This window comes from Rosa chinensis, chromosome 2 (assembly GCF_002994745.2).
Source record: "Rosa chinensis cultivar Old Blush chromosome 2, RchiOBHm-V2, whole genome shotgun sequence".
NCBI classification, from domain to species: domain Eukaryota; kingdom Viridiplantae; phylum Streptophyta; class Magnoliopsida; order Rosales; family Rosaceae; genus Rosa; species Rosa chinensis.
The window spans coordinates 36824015-36844154 of NC_037089.1; the positions used below are offsets into that span (position 1 = coordinate 36824015).

The 20140-nt window shown below is 36.1% G+C and overlaps 1 protein-coding gene and 1 long non-coding RNA gene across 2 annotated transcripts; both read right to left on the reverse strand.

Annotated features, from left to right (window-relative positions):
• Positions 1–2434: 2434 nt before the first annotated feature.
• Positions 2435–3016, reverse strand: LOC121051488. Its single transcript, XR_005805858.1, has 2 exons — positions 2920–3016; positions 2435–2805 (listed from the first exon to the last, which is right to left on the reverse strand). It is a non-coding gene; the product is annotated as an uncharacterized LOC121051488 (long non-coding RNA).
• Positions 3017–5928: 2912 nt separating this feature from the next.
• On the reverse strand, positions 5929–10954 carry LOC112189663 (eukaryotic translation initiation factor 2A). Its single transcript, XM_024329011.2, has 12 exons — positions 10486–10954; positions 10218–10404; positions 9692–9926; positions 9552–9620; positions 8895–8996; positions 8515–8555; positions 7492–7625; positions 7080–7143; positions 6865–6961; positions 6646–6764; positions 6439–6461; positions 5929–6340 (listed from the first exon to the last, which is right to left on the reverse strand). Exons 1-12 carry the CDS (start codon positions 10884–10886, stop codon positions 6253–6255), a joined length of 1560 nt encoding a protein of 519 aa, XP_024184779.1. The 5' UTR covers positions 10887–10954; the 3' UTR covers positions 5929–6252.
• Between the last annotated feature and the right edge of the window lie 9186 nt (positions 10955–20140).

Consider the following 20140-nt stretch of genomic DNA (forward strand, 5'->3'; position numbering starts at 1 on the left):
CCTGAAAAGGATCCTCTTCGTCTAAAGGATGATGACGAAGATGTGCTAGAGGCGGGAATGCCTTACTTAAGTACAATAGGCGCATTATTGTACTTTGCTCAATGCACAAGATTAGACATCTCATTTGTAGTAAACTTGTTAGCTAAGATATAGCTCTGTGCCAACGCGACGCCATTGGATTGGTGTCAAAGATATCTTTTCGGTACTTGAGATGTACAATTGATATGGACTTGTTCTATCCTTATAGAGAGACGATGGATTCGGACCCATCACACACCAGGAACGCAGCCAACTCTGGCTTGCCTCCACTATCCCCATCCCAAAACGATAAGTGTTTTGGAAGGTTTTGCTGATGTCGGGTATCTCTCTGACCCACACAAAGGTCATTCCCAAACTGCTTAAGTGTTCACCATGGGTAAAGACCATGATATCTTGGAGGTCTACAGAACAGACCCTAGTCGTTATATCTTAGAACAATGCTGAGATCATTGCTCTTTACGAAGTGGTTAGTAAATATATATGGATTGGATCCATAATTACGCATGTTCGAACAATTGTGGTTTGAAGTCTACCATAGATGAGCCTACGAGCATTTAGGATAATGCTGCTTGTTTTAAACAAATGAAGCAAGGCTACATCACAACAGAAAACACCAAGGATAATCAACAACAACCGACTCTCCTCAAGATCAAAGTGAATTAGGTTTCATCTGAGGACAGTGTGGCAGACTTGCTCACTAAGTCATTACCTAAATTCCACTTTTGAGAAACATGTTGGTAGCATCGTTTGCGAAAGTTATCCTAACTCCCATGACCGTTGTCATCAGGCGGAGATGCAGACATTAGGGGGAGATGTCTACATATATGGTCTCGAAACGTGAAAGGTGTGTTGTGCTCTTTTTCCCCTTCGACCGAGGTTATTTTTGTCCCACAGGGTGTTACACGCCAAGGTTTTTAATGAGGCAACGAGAGGAGCACCACGTTTGGGCGACACAAGGGAGAGTATTCAAGTAAATCCAGAATATGTGTCTGGCCCAAACTCGAGATTACTTGCTCTTGTTGAAATAGGGTTTATATTAGAGATATTCTCGGAGAATCTTAGGAGATATCCAATCAATGTACGATTATGTTTCCATGTACAACTCTATCTCTATGCTTGTAATCCTCTATATAAAGAAGCCCCTATTATCAATGAAAACACGACTCAATTCTCTCCCAAATTCAGTTTTCCTTAAACAGAAAGAAATTTTTATTAGGAAAACGAAAAGTGAGCTTCATTTAAAACTATTGGAGAATTGTGGATCAAGCAATACCCCAAATCAAATAAATGATATTCAAATGTGGGTATACTAAGTGGAAGATCTAGTTCCCTAGCTTGCAACAAGACTTTTGTGACAAAATCTATGCAATTCAACCCGCTGAAAAATGATTATGAGCCCAAGTGAGGCCAGCAACCTCATTTTGCTGTGTTCTTGGCAAATCAGTGCATGTGGTAAAGTTAATCATTTTTTTTATTTCTTTTATATGTATTGAAGACAAACCATGAACTTTTGAAGAAAAGAAAAAAGCTTTTTGTCCATTTACCCTAATTTTAGGGTCATTTATCCCACTTACCTCATTAAGTTTTTTTAATTCTCCCTTACACATAAAGACTCTAACAAGGTCTTCCCTAATACCCAATTTTTTTTATTTTTTTTAAGACTATTTTACCCTTACCACTTAATGGGGTAAGTGGGATGTATTATTTAATTGATAAAAACTCATTAAATAATACATCCATTTCAACTTGTCCATTTGTTATATATACACCTGATGTAAGATCGAAAAGATGCAGCCCAGATTAAGATATTTCTTTTTGGTTATGGAGAATTCTCTTCTTTTTGATAAATAGTGATTTTTGCTAGTCAAACTGCAATTTTGACAAGATCTGGGCATCAATACGCGCCAATTTCTAGCGGCATATGCATAGCTATCAAAGCCGGCGGCTCGCACCGGTCATAGACGTACAGCTGGTAGCTTGGAATTTGCGGATTGTTGATGATTTCCGGGTCGGACATGGCTGTGTACACCACCGGAGCCTCCGGCAAATACCCTAAAGAGAGAGAGAAGAAGAAGTCGGCGCCGGCAGAGAGAGAGAAGAAGAAGTCGCCGGTAGAGAGAGAGTGAGAAGAACAAGTAGAAATCGCCGAGAGAGAGAGAGAGAGAGAGAGAGAGAGAGAGATGATGAGCGAGAGTGAGTGGCAATTTGTAATTTTTAACTTTTTAGAGCCCAAAATCGTCATTTAACTGTTAAATTGGGTTAGTGTGAATAAAAATATCTTGGTGGTGTAAGTGGGCTAACCCAAAAAAAACAATCTTTATTAAAGGTGAGTACTTTCATTTTAGTGAGTAGTTTATGGGACATTTAAGTACGATTAACCATATAGATTGGAGTATAAAAAACTAGCGAAACATTTTGATTCATTTATAGCGATCATTCAGTTACATTGTGCTATGCACAAGTAAATTATTTCATTTTTAGGGATAATGATTAGTTAAAAGCGAAACAGTACAAGTATAATCTTGATCTTTGTTGTTTGTGACTAGAAAAGGCCAGGTATGCATATACGTTTACACTCATCTTCAGTTTTATAGCAATGTTCCTTTCCCGTGAGCCAACAACACCAGGTATGACAATCTTTTACCGATTTACATTGTGCATCACAAGTATGTATTGTGAGTATTGGAGCTGGAGCACCTACCAGCAATCTACCAACATGTATCTTCTCCTTGTTGCTAGTAGCCCCAAGCCAACTGCTTTCACTGCCTGTCAATATCATACCAAAAAAGAAAACAGAAAAATCAAATACTCTTAAATCAGTAAGAAGATCGAGAACGACAATAACATGGCCAATTAGCATAGGCGGACACTTTTACATACATTCAGTATGAGCCAAGAGGGCTATGAAGATGATGGAATAGATGGTCAATTTGATTGATTTATCAGTCGCCATGATGTTTGTGTGTGAGAGAAAATTAATTCTTTGGTGATGTGCCATCAAATTGTTGAGGCTTTTATAACAAGTTATTAGAGAGAGTCCACAGAAATACAAAGATTAAATTGGAAAGTTTCGATATTACAATACTAATTTCACAATGTCAAAATCTTGACTCCTAATTCATTGAAGGTATATTTGACCGAAAATTTCTTTTGGAAAGTTTCGATATTACAATACTAATTTCACAATGTCAAAATCTTGACTCCTAATTCATTGAAGGTATATTTGACCAAAAATTTCTTTTGGAAAGTTTCGATATTACAATACAATCTTGACTCCTAATTCATTGAAGGTATATTTGACCGAAAATTTCTTTTGGAAAGTTTCGATATTACAATACTAATTTCACAATGTCAAAATCTTGACTCCTAATTCATTGAAGGTATATTTGACCAAAAATTTCTTTTGGAAAGTTTCGATATTACAATACAATCTTGACTCCTAATTCATTGAAGGTATATTTGACCGAAAATTTCTTTTGGAAAGTTTCGATATTACAATACTAATTTCACAATGTCAAAATCTTGACTCCTAATTCATTGAAGGTATATTTGACCAAAAATTTCTTTTGGAAAGTATCGATATTACAATACTAATTTCACAATGACTCTTCCTACTTCACAATACAAGTACAAATTTAACCTGTAGCGTTTAATTGGTACGATGTTGTAAGTTAAGAAAAAACTTATTTTATAATGTACCAAACTACCAATAGCTACATATTATTGGTACTTTTGTGTTGTTGACAAAATCTATCAACAATTATTTGGTACATTTTTCCATAGTTATATGAGTTTTTCTATTGGAACCTCTAAAATTACTCACTTGACCTCTATGCTTTTTACACCTCTTATCAAATTTTCAAATACTAAATTTACTCACTAAACTTCCTATAATAACCTCACTATAGAATTTGCAAACAAATTATTATCTTTAAAATAAAAAATTTAGTCATTTCAATGATTTAATCACTCTATAAATCTTAACTAAATATACATTTCTTAATCAAACTTGAGTTTAAAAAATTAATGTCTTGACAATCAATAAGAAAATGACATGAATTATTATGTTTTTTTTTTTTTTGCTATTTTAGCTGTGCAAAAAAAAAATGAAGAAACCATTTGTTTTTATTCTAAAAAAAAATCATTCGTTTTTTAATTTTTTTTTCTTGTATTTTTTGTACCACATGATTAATTATTTAAATATTTTTTTATTTTTTTATTTTTATAGCAAATATGATGGATTGACTTAGATTTAGGTCAAAAATCATAAGAGGATTTATTTTGTTTTCCCTCACCAATATGTGTGTTCAACATATATATCATACATTTTTATGTCACATGATCTTAATCATATTTTTAACTCTTATTATTATTATTATTATTATTATTATTATATATATATATATATATATATATATGAATGCTTTAATGAGTATGTAGTGAAATTGGAAAATGAAAATAGATCAGGAAAATAATAAGGAATACAATCTAATATTATTGAATTGGAAAGTCTACATAAAATCAATATAATATTTTTTGGGCATAATTATTGTCCTTAATAGTCATTTTATAATAGGTCATATATGTCATTTAATAATTCATAATAGAGTGCAGATTTGGAGGTCCCAATAGAAACTCTCTAGTTATATAGATGCAAGTTCTTTTTTTTATGTTCGTACAAATAGAATTTCATTTTTGAGAGGGTACATTATTTTTTACTCCATGGAAGGCATAAACACTCTATCCATCTTCAATTTCAGAATTCCAGTTATAAGAGGGCACTAAGGTTGAACCCCTTTCTACTGCGGCAAAGACTGACGTCCAAAAACCTTATTTGCTTGTTTTGTACGCATTAAACCAAGCCATAGTGCCTACAATAGCCAGAGCAGGTCTGGAAGAATCAGTTCAGAGTAGTTTGGTCAAATTTTCAGTGGATAATGAATACGCTTGTTCAAGCATCCATTTCTTGAAAGTAAAAGAAGATGTGATATGCAACTTGAGTAAAGGGAGAAGCAATGAGAATTTTCTTTGATATTGAACAGCCACATCAAAACATATTCCACCGTTTGAAACTGATGAGAGCACAGTAAACAACCCTAGTCTTCAGAATTCCCTCTTCTACTCAAACTCTTGTGGAAGCATATTGTGGCAGATTCTCTATATACGTACAAATTGAAACCTTGCCAGAGATTTTGGTATTCCATAAAGTTTTTCAGAGCAAACTACACGAGCCACAAAGAGACGTAGAAAAAAAGTATACTCCCAAGCACGTAATCTCGAGCTATCCAATCGGTGGTTTTAACAAAAAGAAACCCATCCTTTCAAGTTTCCATCTCAACCGGTCTCTAACACAACAATAAGTCAAATTAATACAAAGGATGTGAGTCATTACCTCCTTAGAAAACAAATTTTAAAGTATAGCTCCTGCTTCCAAGTTCTGTCCTCCGCATTGATGAGCTCCAAAACTGAAATTATTTGATAATTACTAGGTTGCGAAGACTATGACTCTAAATAGTAAATACTAGGAACGATTGTTAAGGTACGACCTTCAACAAAGACGTTTTGAAAGGGTTTAGGCTATTTTGAAGATAACGGTCGTGTTCCTCAACACATTGAACACTTGACGGCAGCGCAGAGATCGTGGAGCTGCTTCTGGCGACGCTCATACCCTTTGTGGGTCCTCTTCCTCTGTTGGTGGTTGTCGCCTTTCAAATCCAAGGCCACCTCTGACGAGGGGGGGGGGGGAGCGAGTGGCACATTTTGTAATTTCATACTTATTGGATCCTAGAAATGATGGTTTGCTTGTAAATGAGGTGAGTGATTACATTAATATGTCGGTGCAGTGTGTTTTGTGTAAAAATTGAGCCACCCCTTGAGAGAAACTAACCATTTTTTCATTCCCATCTAACTAGATTACTGTTGGACTGTAATACTTAATTCAGATAAGGGTACACTATTAAGACCAAAATGTCATTGTATCATCTTTGACGTTGCTTAAAGATCAAATCCCAGTATGTAGTAAAGATAATTTGTTGTATAAGCTGCATCACTTTGATATCACTAGCCCTTAAGGAACAATTATGACCTCCGACCTAATTAAGGATGGTAATTGTAGGAAAATCCAGCCCTCAATCCACTTCGCTGCAGAACATACCTATTTTGCTGCAGAAGGCATAAAATAGCCAGCAGAAGAAGATGAAAAAAATTCTGCAGTCAACTATCATTGGCACCCTCGGTAGCCTTCTTCTCCTTTTGTTTCTCCCTTTTCTTCTTGTTTCGCAATGCATTCTTGCTCATTGTTCTTCATTATGTAACATGGAGAAGCATTATTAGAATAAACTGTATGAAAATTGGAACTATTAAGTAGAGAAGAAATAATCAAAATATGCATTTACGTACTCTGATGTGGTCCCTCCAAACAGCTGCATAACAAAATCAGTGAAACAATCAGCATCCAATCAAGCAATTAAATCATTCCACATAGAAATAATAAAAATAATAATAATACTAGTAGTAGAAGGTTTTCCTAGAACAGATGTCTATATGTACGATGACATCACCCATGAAGCAACAAAAATCAAGAAGACCAATATGTTTCATCTATACCTCTGCCTGAACGACAGCAGCTTGCTTAGCATGTGGGGGGCGATATGCAGCAGGCTTTTGTGCAGTTGGGTTGTTAGGGCTGGCTTTTGCAGAGGTTTGGGAAGATTTGGACCTTTCTCCTGATAATTTGAACCCAAGTTTCTCAGGAAACAAATTACATACATGTAAAAAATCCAAATCCACAATCACTGAAGTTCAAAAACATCAAATGAGACCAACCTTGAGGTTTGGCGTCATCAACTTTTATTGATTCAAAGGACTTGACAAGTTCTGAAATGTCACTGAACCTATCAGGTGATTCTGGTTTCCAATCAGCCTGAAAAAAAAAAAAAAAATACAAAGGTTCCAAAAGAGAAGAAAGAAATCAAGGAAGTATGCATAAAACAAAAGACTCAGTCATACTCTATTTAAGGAGGGCCACCATCAATACTGACCTGGAACAGCTTGTCAAACATCTTCTTGAAGAACAATGAACCGTTGTGGTGGAAAATCTTAATCCTTCAGAAAAGTAAAAGAAATGTGAAGTGGTTTACTGGTAATTATATTTCTTTAAACCTGACCATCATACACCAACATAACAATGACATGGTAAATCTTACCATGCTTGCTGTATTCATTAATGAATAATTCAAGATTCAATCCAATCCAATTTAATTTAGTACAAAGGCAACTGGTTTATAATATCAAGATTTACTTTGTAGATCAGTTGTCAATTGAACAAGAGCCACAAATGCCAAAAGCATAATTTTATTGCACTTAATTAGTTCAATTGAGTGAACCACTAGATGCTTGACCCTTATGCCAACCCCTCATTTCTCCATATTAGTAGCAAAAAGGTTAACATACCCATTGTCAACTTGTAGTCTCGGAGCAGTCGTGGCAGTCATGAAATAGCGTCCATCTGGAGACCATTCGCTTGTCACAGATAATTCGGCCTTGGTTGTTCCAAGCTGCTTTTTCTCTATGTAGTCCCAAAATGCCTATGGTAAACAAACTATAAATTAACTTCAGAAATCATAAGGAAGATTTGAGACCATCATGAGTATATGCACAAAGAAAGCTTGTAAAAATAACATAAGATGAGCTTCTTGCATAAGATATTGTACCTGAGAAATAAAATGTGAGCATGCAAAAATTGATGGTTGGAATGGATTGTTAAAGTAAGGCTTCTTGGATGAAAACGTCTCTGTAAAGGAGATTAGGAGTGTGATCTTTGAAAGAATTAAAGAAACACCCAGGCCAGTTGGTTTTCCTATGGTGGTCTACTGGTCTTTCATTTTCAAAGATGCATGGATGTTTTTATGATAGACATTTTTTAGTCATTGATGAGTTCTACAATAAAGGTGTGGTTAATACAGTAACAAACGCGACTTCTACTTGCCTTATTCCCAAAAGCTAGACTCTGTGAAGATTAGCCACTACACAGTTCTAGGTTCAGTCACAAGTTTACACATAGTGCTAGTCAAGGTTTTGACTAAAATACATCATACCTTGTAGCGTTTAGTTGTTATAGCTCAGGTAATAAAGTTGAAAGTATTTAATAGTGTACAAACAAGTTTCAGATACAGGAGAAGAAACTGGCATGCTTGCAAGAGTTTGATTTGCTAAAGTTTTTATTATGTCAAGTGTCAGAATTGCTTTTCCAACTTGATTTGACATTGAAATAGATATTCCAAAAGTTACTGATTGGTGCACCTACTAACCGACCACAATTTAGTGACAGATTAAGTTGACTGACAGAAAAGAGGCAAAGGAGGTCTAATGAATATAATAATTGAAAGGGAAATACTTTGGAAGAATAAAATCAACAACAGCGAGAAGAATTGAATACGAAAAATTAGTAACATTTAAAAGAACATGTTAACATACCATATCACCTGGTAAGTTACCAAAGCCTGCCAAACACAGAACTGCAAACACGAAATTAAGGCCACCAACATATAGATTTTCATTTTCTCCTCATAACACAGAATAATCAAAACATGATATGCTCTTGGCTTGGTGGTCCCCCGTTTTAACCCATTCATGTGCTCACTTTTTTCTTTTTCTTTTTCTTTTTAATGTGTCTACAATTTACCTACCTTACTCAAAACTACCAAATAAGAATGAGAACAAAGCACTATTCAGAAACTGATTTTTTAAAACTATAAATAATAGACATGTTATGTAGTCAAAAGGAATATGAATGAGCCATTTCAAGTTCACAAAGTAAATGTTCTCAAGATGAAAGAGACAATTCTGAAGGATACATTTTCCCTTTGGATTCCATCGGATAGTATTGTACGGGCCTGTTCCAAGCTCAAGAAGAGGATTGCACTTCTTGTCAAACACGGTTGTTTTAGAAGGCATAACTATTGTAGTTCAAGGAACTAAACAAATTATAAACATTTGTGAAAGCATTACACTGCATGATAAGCTGATGATAAACATACAAACAAATATTAAAAGAATCACATAGCGAGTAGCATTCAGACCTGAATAGTGAAAATCTTGCACCGATGAGAGTTCTAACAATTACAATGATTCTGAAGAGTCACTATAATGCATGGAATATGTTCAGAAAGAATGATGTACCAGCAGAGCCCTACTCAAAAAGTTTACAAAATGCTGATCGACTTGGTGGTAAAGCATACCATCCTTTCTTGATTATATAAACTTAAACTAATTCTATCATCCTAGACTGATGATTTGCCCAAAATAATTTAAAATAAATCAAACTGAAATTCACCTCAATTGTCCAATCACTAGTTGCAATGAATATGCCTAAAAACGACATGAACTGAAACTTTTCATGCGTGCTTGGTTTTGACATTAACAATATGTATTAAACATTGCGACTCTCAGGATAAGTGTCTTATAAGTTATCTCTTCAAGACATCTCAGAGACTAAGAAAAAAAAAGGATACAGCCATAAACTACAGCAAACTCTGATCCAGAGTATGACCACTGAACATCATGAACAGGCCCCTCTTTACCTGTCAAGTACCAAGGAAAATTAGGCTGTGGGCATTTAAAAATTGACTTGGCTTTAGTATTTGAAACATACGAAGAGGAACAAGTCCTTCATGGGTTCCATCTGTTGTCAAGTAGTTTAGCTTTGATTCCCCATAGTAACTTTGGTTGGTTTTATCAACATCTGACTGCGCCACAACTAAAAGCCCAGTTGAGCCATTATTCCAATTCAGTTGCACTGATGAACATCGAAAGAAACTCCTTCGAGCAACAGGTTGACTCTGTAAATCTTTTCCAGTGGCAAATATCTGGACACTGGCAGGAATCCCCTGCATGGAAAGAATATTGAACTTGATAATGTGACTGAACCAAACAAAAGAAGGGACTAAGCATGGGGTATTATGTGACATAGTAGCTGTATTTGCATCCGCTATTAAATGAATGACATGCCAGTAATAGTATGCCACCCATTCAAAATCTCCGAAATCCAAAAACACCTTATAAATGAGGGATGTACTCTCACATTTCCAGAATAAGCATTTTCAAAATAAGCTGCATTTCTCATAATAATCCCATAACCCATAACAAAAAACATAGTTCCCGAAGAAGTTCCTACAAACCTTCGATTCCGGGACAAATGCAGCCACATGGGAGCCAGGTGCCTTAGAGAGTTCAATTGCAGCCACTCCAGGAACTCTCAGCCGATTCGTAACTCCTTTCGAGAAGTCTGCAGCATCAAAAAACTGTATCTCATTCGTCGCAAGTTTACACGCAACAGCCTCGTCGGAGCTGAACCTAACCGAGGGCCTGAAACAGCAGAAACTCCGCAATGAGTTCCCCACAAAACAGCATTGCATTGCATACATTGTAAAATTCCGAACTGCTTACCAATTCGTTTTGGTTATACTCTTCTGGAATTGATCGTAAGCAGGTTCTCCGGTGTCGACGTTCCACAGGGTCACATTCTTGTTCTGCGGCGTTGAGGACTTCTGGAAAGTCTGAAGAAAAGTGCCGCGCGGGGACAAGGCGGCGGCGGTGAGGTTGGGGACTTGGAAAGACCTAATCTCGGCGTAGCTTCGGCAATCGTAGATGGTGATGACGGAATCGGGTTTGAGCACCATGAGCCTCGATCCATCGTCACTGAATTTGGTACTGGAGCAAGCGATTTTGTGTTCGAGCTTGATACCGGGTTGGCCGTTGTTACTGAACGGGGGTCCGTTCCAGAGTGAGAAGCCTTCAGGCCCTCGAACTAAGATATCGAGAGGCGGAGCTGAAGCCGAGGCTGCCATAGCTGCTTTGATGATGCTACCAGGATGAAGAGAGTGACCCGAGACTCGAGAAAGAGAACTTATTTCGGCATCGCTATTTGACCGTGTGAGTATTAACCATGGGAGCCCCTCCAATGAGAAAAATAATGATTAGTTAAAAACTTTCTAATCAACGGTTTACAAAACTGACTTTTTTATTACATTACGGTAAATTAACTGTTAGATGTTGACGTATACATGAGTGGATCACTTCTGAAAATTTTCATCTAAATTGCGGATTGTTAAGGTACCGAACTATATCGAATCAATGGATGAACCAAATCTGTTAAACATGAACCTTTCATGTTCATAACTGATAAATCACAATTATGAATGTCTTAATGATTTTCAATTTTGGAGAAAAATTGCATGAATGATCTACATATAAATTTGTAAACATCTAATGGTTAATTTGCGGAAATGTAATCAAAAAGTGGGTCTAACACAAAAATCATCAATTAGTCCTCATTTTAGTGGTCCTTATTAGAATGGCTCCCTATTAACCATAGTGAATAACTGAGTACTCACAAGCTTTTTTGTTTGGGAAAATGCCAATTACTCAAATTTGGGGTTAATTAACAACATCTTATAAGATTGACTACTGAATTAATAAGCTACATATTTTTAGAAAAGCTTACCCAACTCTTTCTCTGTGGGCTTGTTTTAAAAAAAAAAAAAAAAAAAAAAAATTGGACCGTTCTGCCCTTTTATAACTGTCAATGGCTCAAATCGAAACAAAATCTCATTAAGAGAGAAAAGCTCTCCGATTTTAGAAAGAGAAGCTCTGCCATTTTAGAGAGAGAGAGAGAGAGAAGCTCTGCCATTTAGAGAGAAAGAAGTGTGTTGTGATTATCACCATGGACAGATATCGAGCTCTTATTTGTGTTCCTCCTTCATCAAGATTTGATTCTTTCTTCATCGATCTGTAATAATTTCTGTTTGTTTTTAGCTCAGTTTTATCTGTTTAATTTGAATTTCTAGGTCTTTTTGTGTACAATTTGTTAGTTTTGAAATGCTATGTTAATTGCAAACTGATTTTGATGAATTTGAGCTTCTTGTTAAATTTGAACTAGTTTTTTGGACTTTGATCTTTGATTCGTTTTGTTTTGCAATTTTTTGTATGTATTTGTTGTATTCTATTTGTTCTAAAACACTTTGATTCTATATTTTCTAGTTTTGATGAATTGTTACTTGTTTTATTGGTAAGCAATAATATTGAGTGTTAATGATTATTGATCAGTGATCTTTTCTTTTGTGTTTAGAATATAATATTTTTGAAGTGGTTTGGTAGTTCTAACTATATTATTGAGGGGCAATAATATGTATGAATTGTTATGCAATGTCAATAATTGTTGTTCAGTGATATTTTCCTTTATATTCAGAGTAATTTGTTATTATACATACATCTAAAACCCTTGGACTGTTCCTCACCACTATTCATTCAATTGTTCCTCGCCACTGTTCATCTTGGCCCAAAATGAAGTGAAGGTTTTGTCCTTGCTACTTGTGTCAACCACAATTTTGCCATTGTTTTACTGATAAGGGCGATCGAGGCTTCAAGAGAGTGATCGACAAAGAAAGACAGAAAATAATAGAGGTTTGGGTTTGTTTTGGAAGAGGTTTGATTTCAGTACAGAGAAGAGGTGATTTGGATCGGGTTTGGAAGGGATCTTTTAGCAAGTATAAACAAAACGGGTAATCTGCTATGTTCAGGAAGCCTCCATCAAAGTCAAGATTCACTGTTACTTAACCTCAGAGTCAATGGTCAAAATCAGCAACAGTGAGCACTCAGTAAGACTTCATGTCACGCCCCTGATTTTTAACACAAATAAAAATCGATATATATAACCCCATAATTATATATGCGTGAAACGTTCAGCCATCAATACAAAATAAAATGTAAATGCTCCACAGAGTTTTGCTACATAGCGGAAGTCATAACAATGACAAGGCCAACAAAGTTTGCTTCCTACCCATAATGCTGCCAGCACGCCACCTCAGCTTCAGCCACGATTACCCTGACTTGCAGGATTAACCCCTACACAATTCCATTGAATAGTGCACCGGGTTGCCACACAACAAACCCGGTAAGCTTATGAAGCTCGTATGAGTAAACTCAAAACCACAAAGCAAAACACATTTCTTATGTCACCTCAACCTAAACACGATATACACATAGCTCACACCTACAACCATCGATTCCATAATTTTCCATATCGTGCCTACATAAGTCAACTGGTGACTAAACTACATGCCCAGATTCTCAACCTAGCATCTCATTACACAAATTTCCCCGTCAAACAAAATCTCCTTAGATAATGTTTGAAAATCCCTTGACGCACAACAGTGAGTCACAAGGATCACACTCATTTCCTTCCCACCGGAAACCTTGTCATCAACATGACATCAAGGTGAAAACAATGAATCACCTTCCTATCCTCACACAGAGCACAATCATCACCACTATGGTCTTCAAAAAAATCAAACAATCAATCAATCAAATCAAGAAGAAAACAAGGCAATCACAATTCAAAACAAGCAAAACAAGTCATGGTAACCCCTGCATATAATTTAGTTCAGGAGGTCACACTAAGTCAAGCAATTCAAATCAAAGTAGTCATCGTAATCCCTCACTCTGACGTCTGTGGGTAGCCCCGACCATCACAGCAATCTTCTCAATTTTTGTTAACTTAATAACAATTCAGCTCCGCTATCGAGCTGTCATCACACAGATAGCCACCATCCTACTGATCATCACACAGATTTCAATCATCCAACCAATCATCACACAGATATCGTTGGTCATCACACTGATAGCGCCGGTCATCCAAATAATCATCACACAGATATCGCTGGTCATCACATAGATAGTGATCATCCAACTAATCATCACACAGATATCGCCAGTCATCACACAGATAACGATCCTCACACATATTCATCACACAAATATCGTCGGTCATCACATAGATAGCGATCATCACATAGATTCATTGCTAGTCATCACATAGATAGAAATCATCACACAAATATTCCTACATAAGCTACAGATATTTCTACAAAAGCTTTACATGACAATCATCACAAATATTCATCATATTGATGTCATCGATTCATCACACAGATACTCCTACATAAGCTACCATATCTTAAGTCTCACTTAAGACGGTCATACTAGACCCATGGTATCTCAATACATGATATCCTACAATCACAACTCAATACACAATTTCATCAGTCATCATCCAGGTAGCAATCATCCAACTCATCACACAGATACTCCTACACAAGCCTTACATGACAATCATCACAAAGATTCACCACGAAGCCACTAATACATGAATACATATGTATATATATACCCCATAATATACACACACACACACATAGTCATCCACTCAGAAATGTCACTAATACCATCTATAGTCACAGTTAATCCCATAACTCCAAGACAATATGGTAACTAGGCTCATAACACATATCGCGAGATTTACTCACCTCGAAATTCCTGCTGCGTCTTCAATACAGAACAAGGCAGCCACACCACAAAACAACCGTCCAAAGATACCTCGTCAAGTACCTTGTCACATATGGTTTCAACTTAGCAACAATCCACAAACGATTTAAGTCCGAAACCCCTGTTTTGAACTAAAATCCCCAAAGTGACGCCAATCGAGGAGAAACCACATCCGAGACCACCCAATGTCTCCGGAATACTTCTACGATCGCTATGCCAAAACCACAAGTCGATCGGAAGCTCGAATCCTCACGGATCGAAACATCGAACGGTCCGAAACCGTAAAAACCCTAACATGCTCATACGATCTCCAAAAATTACAAACAATATATCGAAATGCTCGTATCGACGAGTAGATCGAACTCAGGAACAGAAACTATCCCTGAGGTGGCCGGAAACACCACCACAGTGACGGCGCCGCCGCCGACCCAAAGTCGGAATTTGACAAAACTCCCAACACCAAAGTTCTTCGTCTCAACTCCAATTTAAACTTTCATAACTACACCAAAGTCCAAATATGAACCAATCGATCGAATTTTACCTTAGAACAAAACAGCTCGATTGAAACCCTAGAATTTCAATTCCAAAATTCGACCTCTACGAGTTGAATCGATGAAAGCCACCTTGTGGGAAGCATCAACGTCCTCCAAGCTTCAAAAGCCCTCAAGAATCACCCGCAAAGGTGGCCGGAATCTCCAACTCAGATCAAGGCGATTTCATCCCTGAAGCGGCCACTTCCAGTCGTGTAGCTCCCTCCACAGCTCGAATCTCTCTTCAATCCTTCCACAGACCTCAAGAGGGGATTGAGGCGAAGAGAACCCACTTTGAATCGCATCCTATGGTGGCCGGAGGAGAGAAAACGAAGCAGGTGAAAATGGAGAGGCGATTCGGGCTGGCGGAGGGAGAAAACCGAGCTGGGTTTCCCAAAATGGAAACCTGGCCTTTTTTGCAATTTCCGGAATTTTTTGTCCTTTTATACCAAAATGGAAAGTTTTTCCGAAGCCCATAACTTCTTCATACGAACTCCGATTCTCGCGTTCCTCATGTCCACGAACTCGTATCGACGTGCTTTACAACTTTCGTGAAGGAAGTTTTCGGAGAATCCCAACGAATAAAATGTCAACCCTTGCGCCCCCTCCCCTAAATGACGCTTCCTGAATAATTATTCGCCCGAAACACTTCCGCTCCATCCACGAGCCATGAAACCATCCGATACCCACAGTTTAAATTCCAGAGAATTCTCAGAAAAAAAATACAAATTTCTGGGGCATCACACTTCATCTTTGTAAAATCATTATCAACGTCGTGCTTATTCATCTTTGTTCATATACCCAAAATGATTTCGTTCAATTTTAGTCATATTATCATCTTTCTGAAAACATTGATCTGAAATTGGTTTTCTATGACTTGCAGTTTCCATAAAAGTTGAACCACTGAGAAACAAAAGAGAAGAAGACGAATCAATTTCTATTTGTTTTGGAAAAGGTACATGGTAAGATCTTGATTCACAATATTCATTATGCGAATATACCCTGTATGCGAGTTCTTAAAGTTTCAATCTTTATTGCTTTGTGATGTCGCTTAAAGCAAGCGCATAATTTAACCCTGAAATATCGTTAGTAGTATAAGCAAATAGGGATCGTTCTATCCGGGGATTGAGGGTACACTTGTAATTGTGAAACAAATAAAGAAAAGTATTATTTACAAAAATAAAATAAAGAATATAAATATATACAATTGTATAAACAAATAAAGAATTAAAATAATAAAGTATTATTTACAAAAATAAAATAAAGAATAGAAATATATACAAGTAACAAAATAAAAGGGGGGGGGGGGTTTAAGAATTATAGAATTGAAAATTAAGATAAAGAAAATATAAAAACACATGTACAAGAATGAAACATAAGAAACAAAGATTAAACCCAAGTTTATCATTGAATTCGAATTAACCCTACATTGTTCTTCCAAGTCATGTGAAAGGAGTTGATCATGTGAAACATTCGAAAGCAAATGAATTCCCATTTTTTTACTTTTCAATGCTAATTAACCTAAGCGAAAGCACCTAGATTAATCCTATTAAACATGCAATCAAACCCTAGAAAGCTAGTCAATCATGTCATGTTCAACGCATGAAACACATAGAAAGGCTATCAACTCAAGTGTACAACTTAGTATGAATAAGTTCACTTAATTGCAATCCTCTTCAATTGAATTCGATTTTTGTCCAAAACCTTTACTACTTTGATTCAAGTTTACACAAAACGAAAAGTCGATTTCATGTTCTTAAACCTAGCACCAATTACATGCAAATCCTATAAGTGTCGACCCAAATAAGATAAACATATAAAAGTTTTCTATCAAGCAAATTCAATCGAACAAACTCACATAAGCAACTTAGAATCACAATTATGGAATTCGAAAACTTTATTTAAACATAGAAATTGGGCTTAAACTTTGCCCTAAACATTATTGTTAACTAGAAACAAGTTCATACGAAATCAAACAAGGAAACCAAAAAGGTTACAAGGAAAAGGAACGAATTACACCGTGAGTGGAGATGGAGATGGAGAGCTAGATGGTTGGATCTTGAATCTTGGAAGCAAGCCTTCAAGGTGGATAATGGAGGATATGATCTTCACGGCTCCTTCTTCTTCTTCCTCTCCTTGCTTGAAAATGCAGAACTTTGCAACTAGAGAATGGAGAAGGAAAATGGAAAGGAAATGGAGAGACAAAGAAGATGAGATGGATGAAGGAATTGGTGTAGGAAAATGGAAACTAAGGAAAATGGAGAGGAAATGGTGAGACAAGGAGATGAAATGGGTGAAGGAATTGGTGATTGAGAGTGAGAGGAGAAGGTGTTTAAATAGGGAAGAAAAGAAGAGTGAAATGATGAGATGAAGAAAAATAATGAAAGTGGAGTATGAGAGTGGTTTGTAAAATATGTAAAAGATGAGGTAATGATGAAAGCAAAGCATGAAGGTGAAGAAATGTGGAAGTGATGATGATCTTTTAGGGTAGAAAAATTGTATCCAAGGAAAAAGAAATGCTTTCTTCATATGGGTGGGAAACATGAATATGTGGTGTTGAGCTGTTTTCAGGTCAGTTTCTTCCCCTTTATTCCTTCAATTATTTCTCCATCAAAACTTCAGAATGAGCCTTCGACTTCTTCATAAAAAATGTTCCACTATGAGTGTATATCATCCCCACAAATTTTCAGAGCTTTATTCCATGTGGTTGGGCCGGAAATGCTGCTGGACCTCTTACAGGTCCAGTTTTCCGGTTTTGCTTCTGTAGAAAATTGGGCTGATTGTTTGAAGGCCTTCCACTCATATTTTTCTCTGGCACTCTTCATAAGAAATGATCCTTTGGGTGTCTAGAATGGATCTGGAAGGTTTCAGCTCATTTGAAGTTCATTTGGTCAGGCGGCCGCTCCTTCTTCCTTGCTTGGCTCTGATTCTCCTAGCCGGAGTAAGAAAATATTCAAGGTTGATTTTTTAGTGCATTTTCATTCTTCTCCATCATTTCTAGGTAATTATGGACCTAACGCTCATTTCACCTTCATTTACTCCAATGTACCTAAAAATAGAAATTGAATTAAAATCGATTCAGTTAAGGAATTAACTAAGCAAAATGTGAGGAATTAACTATTAAAATATCACATTAAAATTCTCCTATCACTTTGGATCGTTCGTCATATTGTTTGTTTGGATTTTGGTGAAAGACATCATGAGATTGAATCAAGTTACTATGATTAATGAGTCAATACACACTTTGGTTTGTATTTTATGTGCTTCCTTTCTGATTAGATTGCTACTTCCGAATCTTTGTAATGATCTATTGACCATAAAGATCCAATCTTGCCTTGCGTGTTTTGATGGCTTCATGGGTTTTTAGTCATCTTTTTCGTTTCAATAGGTGTGATCACATTTTGTCAAAATAAAGAAGAAACAAGATATTGCAATCTATTCCAAAATGTAAGTGCTTTGGATTTAAGAGTCCATATAAGCTCAATTTTCTAAACAATTTAAGCTCAATCATAGTGTACGTGCTTTTCTTATGTTTAGGGGATGACAACTTTATCCTTATTTTATACCAATTTACAGGTTGTCATTCGCTCTGCATATAGATAACCAAAGCCATGAAGTCTCCATTTGTTCGGGAAGCCTCTATTTACACCGACTTTAACCGCTGCATAGTTTGAACTTTGTCATTAAGATTGGCACTGGTGAAAGATCGGTAAGTTTTGAATTTCAAATTGATTGATCTCAAATTGGTTTTCTATGATTTGTACTCTTTCATCGATATTAAATTTTAGCCATATTATTATCTTTCTGAAAATCTATCGATTTCAAACTGGTTTTCTGTGATTTGCAGTCTTTGTAAAAAGTTCAAACACTGGAGTAGAAAAGAGAAGAGAACCAATCAGTTTGCGTTGTTTTGAAAAAGGTACATACGAAGATTTTGATTGATAATACTGATTAAAACAAGTTGGATGTCCTTACCTTGATTGTATTGAGTTTACCCTTATGCGACTTTCTTTATCTTTTGTTTTTGTGTCAAGAACTCAAGGCAACTTTCTTCAGTTTCTCAAGGTAAGGTATTTGATTGGTCTTTTTCTTTGACTTTTTGTTGATTCTATTCTAATCTCTTAACTAAGTTATTGTTTCATGTGTGTGATTGTGTTATGTATCACTATGCATTTTATTTTTGGCACCTCTCCACAATCTACTCTCTAAACCAAGCAAAGCCTTTACCCTCCATCGACCTCCTTTAATTCTAGAAATTGGATTCCTTGAGATTTTTGTTTGTCTCTTTGAACTTCTTGGTTTTGTGTTGTAATCTGTTGATGATAAGAAAACACAAACCCAGTACTTAACTAATATTTTTTCTTTTTGAGAATTTTGAATTTCAAATTCAAATCTTGAGTCCTTGCATATTTGTAGCTTTTGGATATGATGGAATAATTTCTTTCAATTTTGATGTTCAGATCATTAGAACTATTTATCTTGAAGAACTACGGGAATTAGGATTGGTACATGGTGGGAATCAGATGCTCCAATAAAGATAATTAAAAAGAGCTACTTAGCAGTGAGATCATCAATGGAAGATCAATTGGTGGGTCTCATAATCAAATTTCATTCCAATTCATTTGCTTCATTATCTATATCTTTGTGTGTTTGCATTTTTTCTTTGGGTTATGGGAAATGACAAATGATTATGGGAAATTCTTTGGCTTATGGATGTATTGTCATTGTACATGTCTGCCATAGAACAAGTTGTCATTTCTCCTTGATATGTTGCATACCTTATGACACTTTTCTTGAAGTTCCTTTGATAATTAATATTATCATTCTTACCTGCCTGTGAAGTTTATTGCTCTTTTTGGTTGTATCAGACAATCTAATTCAATGTGTGGAACCACCAAATACATGGCTCTTGAAATTATGCAGTTTAAAGGCCACAACAAAAGATGCAGATTGGTGGAGCATTAGTATACTTTTGTATGAGATGCTAAGTGGTCAGGTAAACCATAAACTAAACCAAGAAAATTGTAATTTCAACTTGGGAATGGTCCTCATGGAAGTCATTAGGAAGCAATGTTGATATTCAAATATTTGATTAAAATACTTTATTAGTCATGTGATTCTTTTCAATAGTGTGTTTAGTGATAAATACTAAAGAAGCTTGGGAACTTTACCTATCCAAAAAGCCTCTC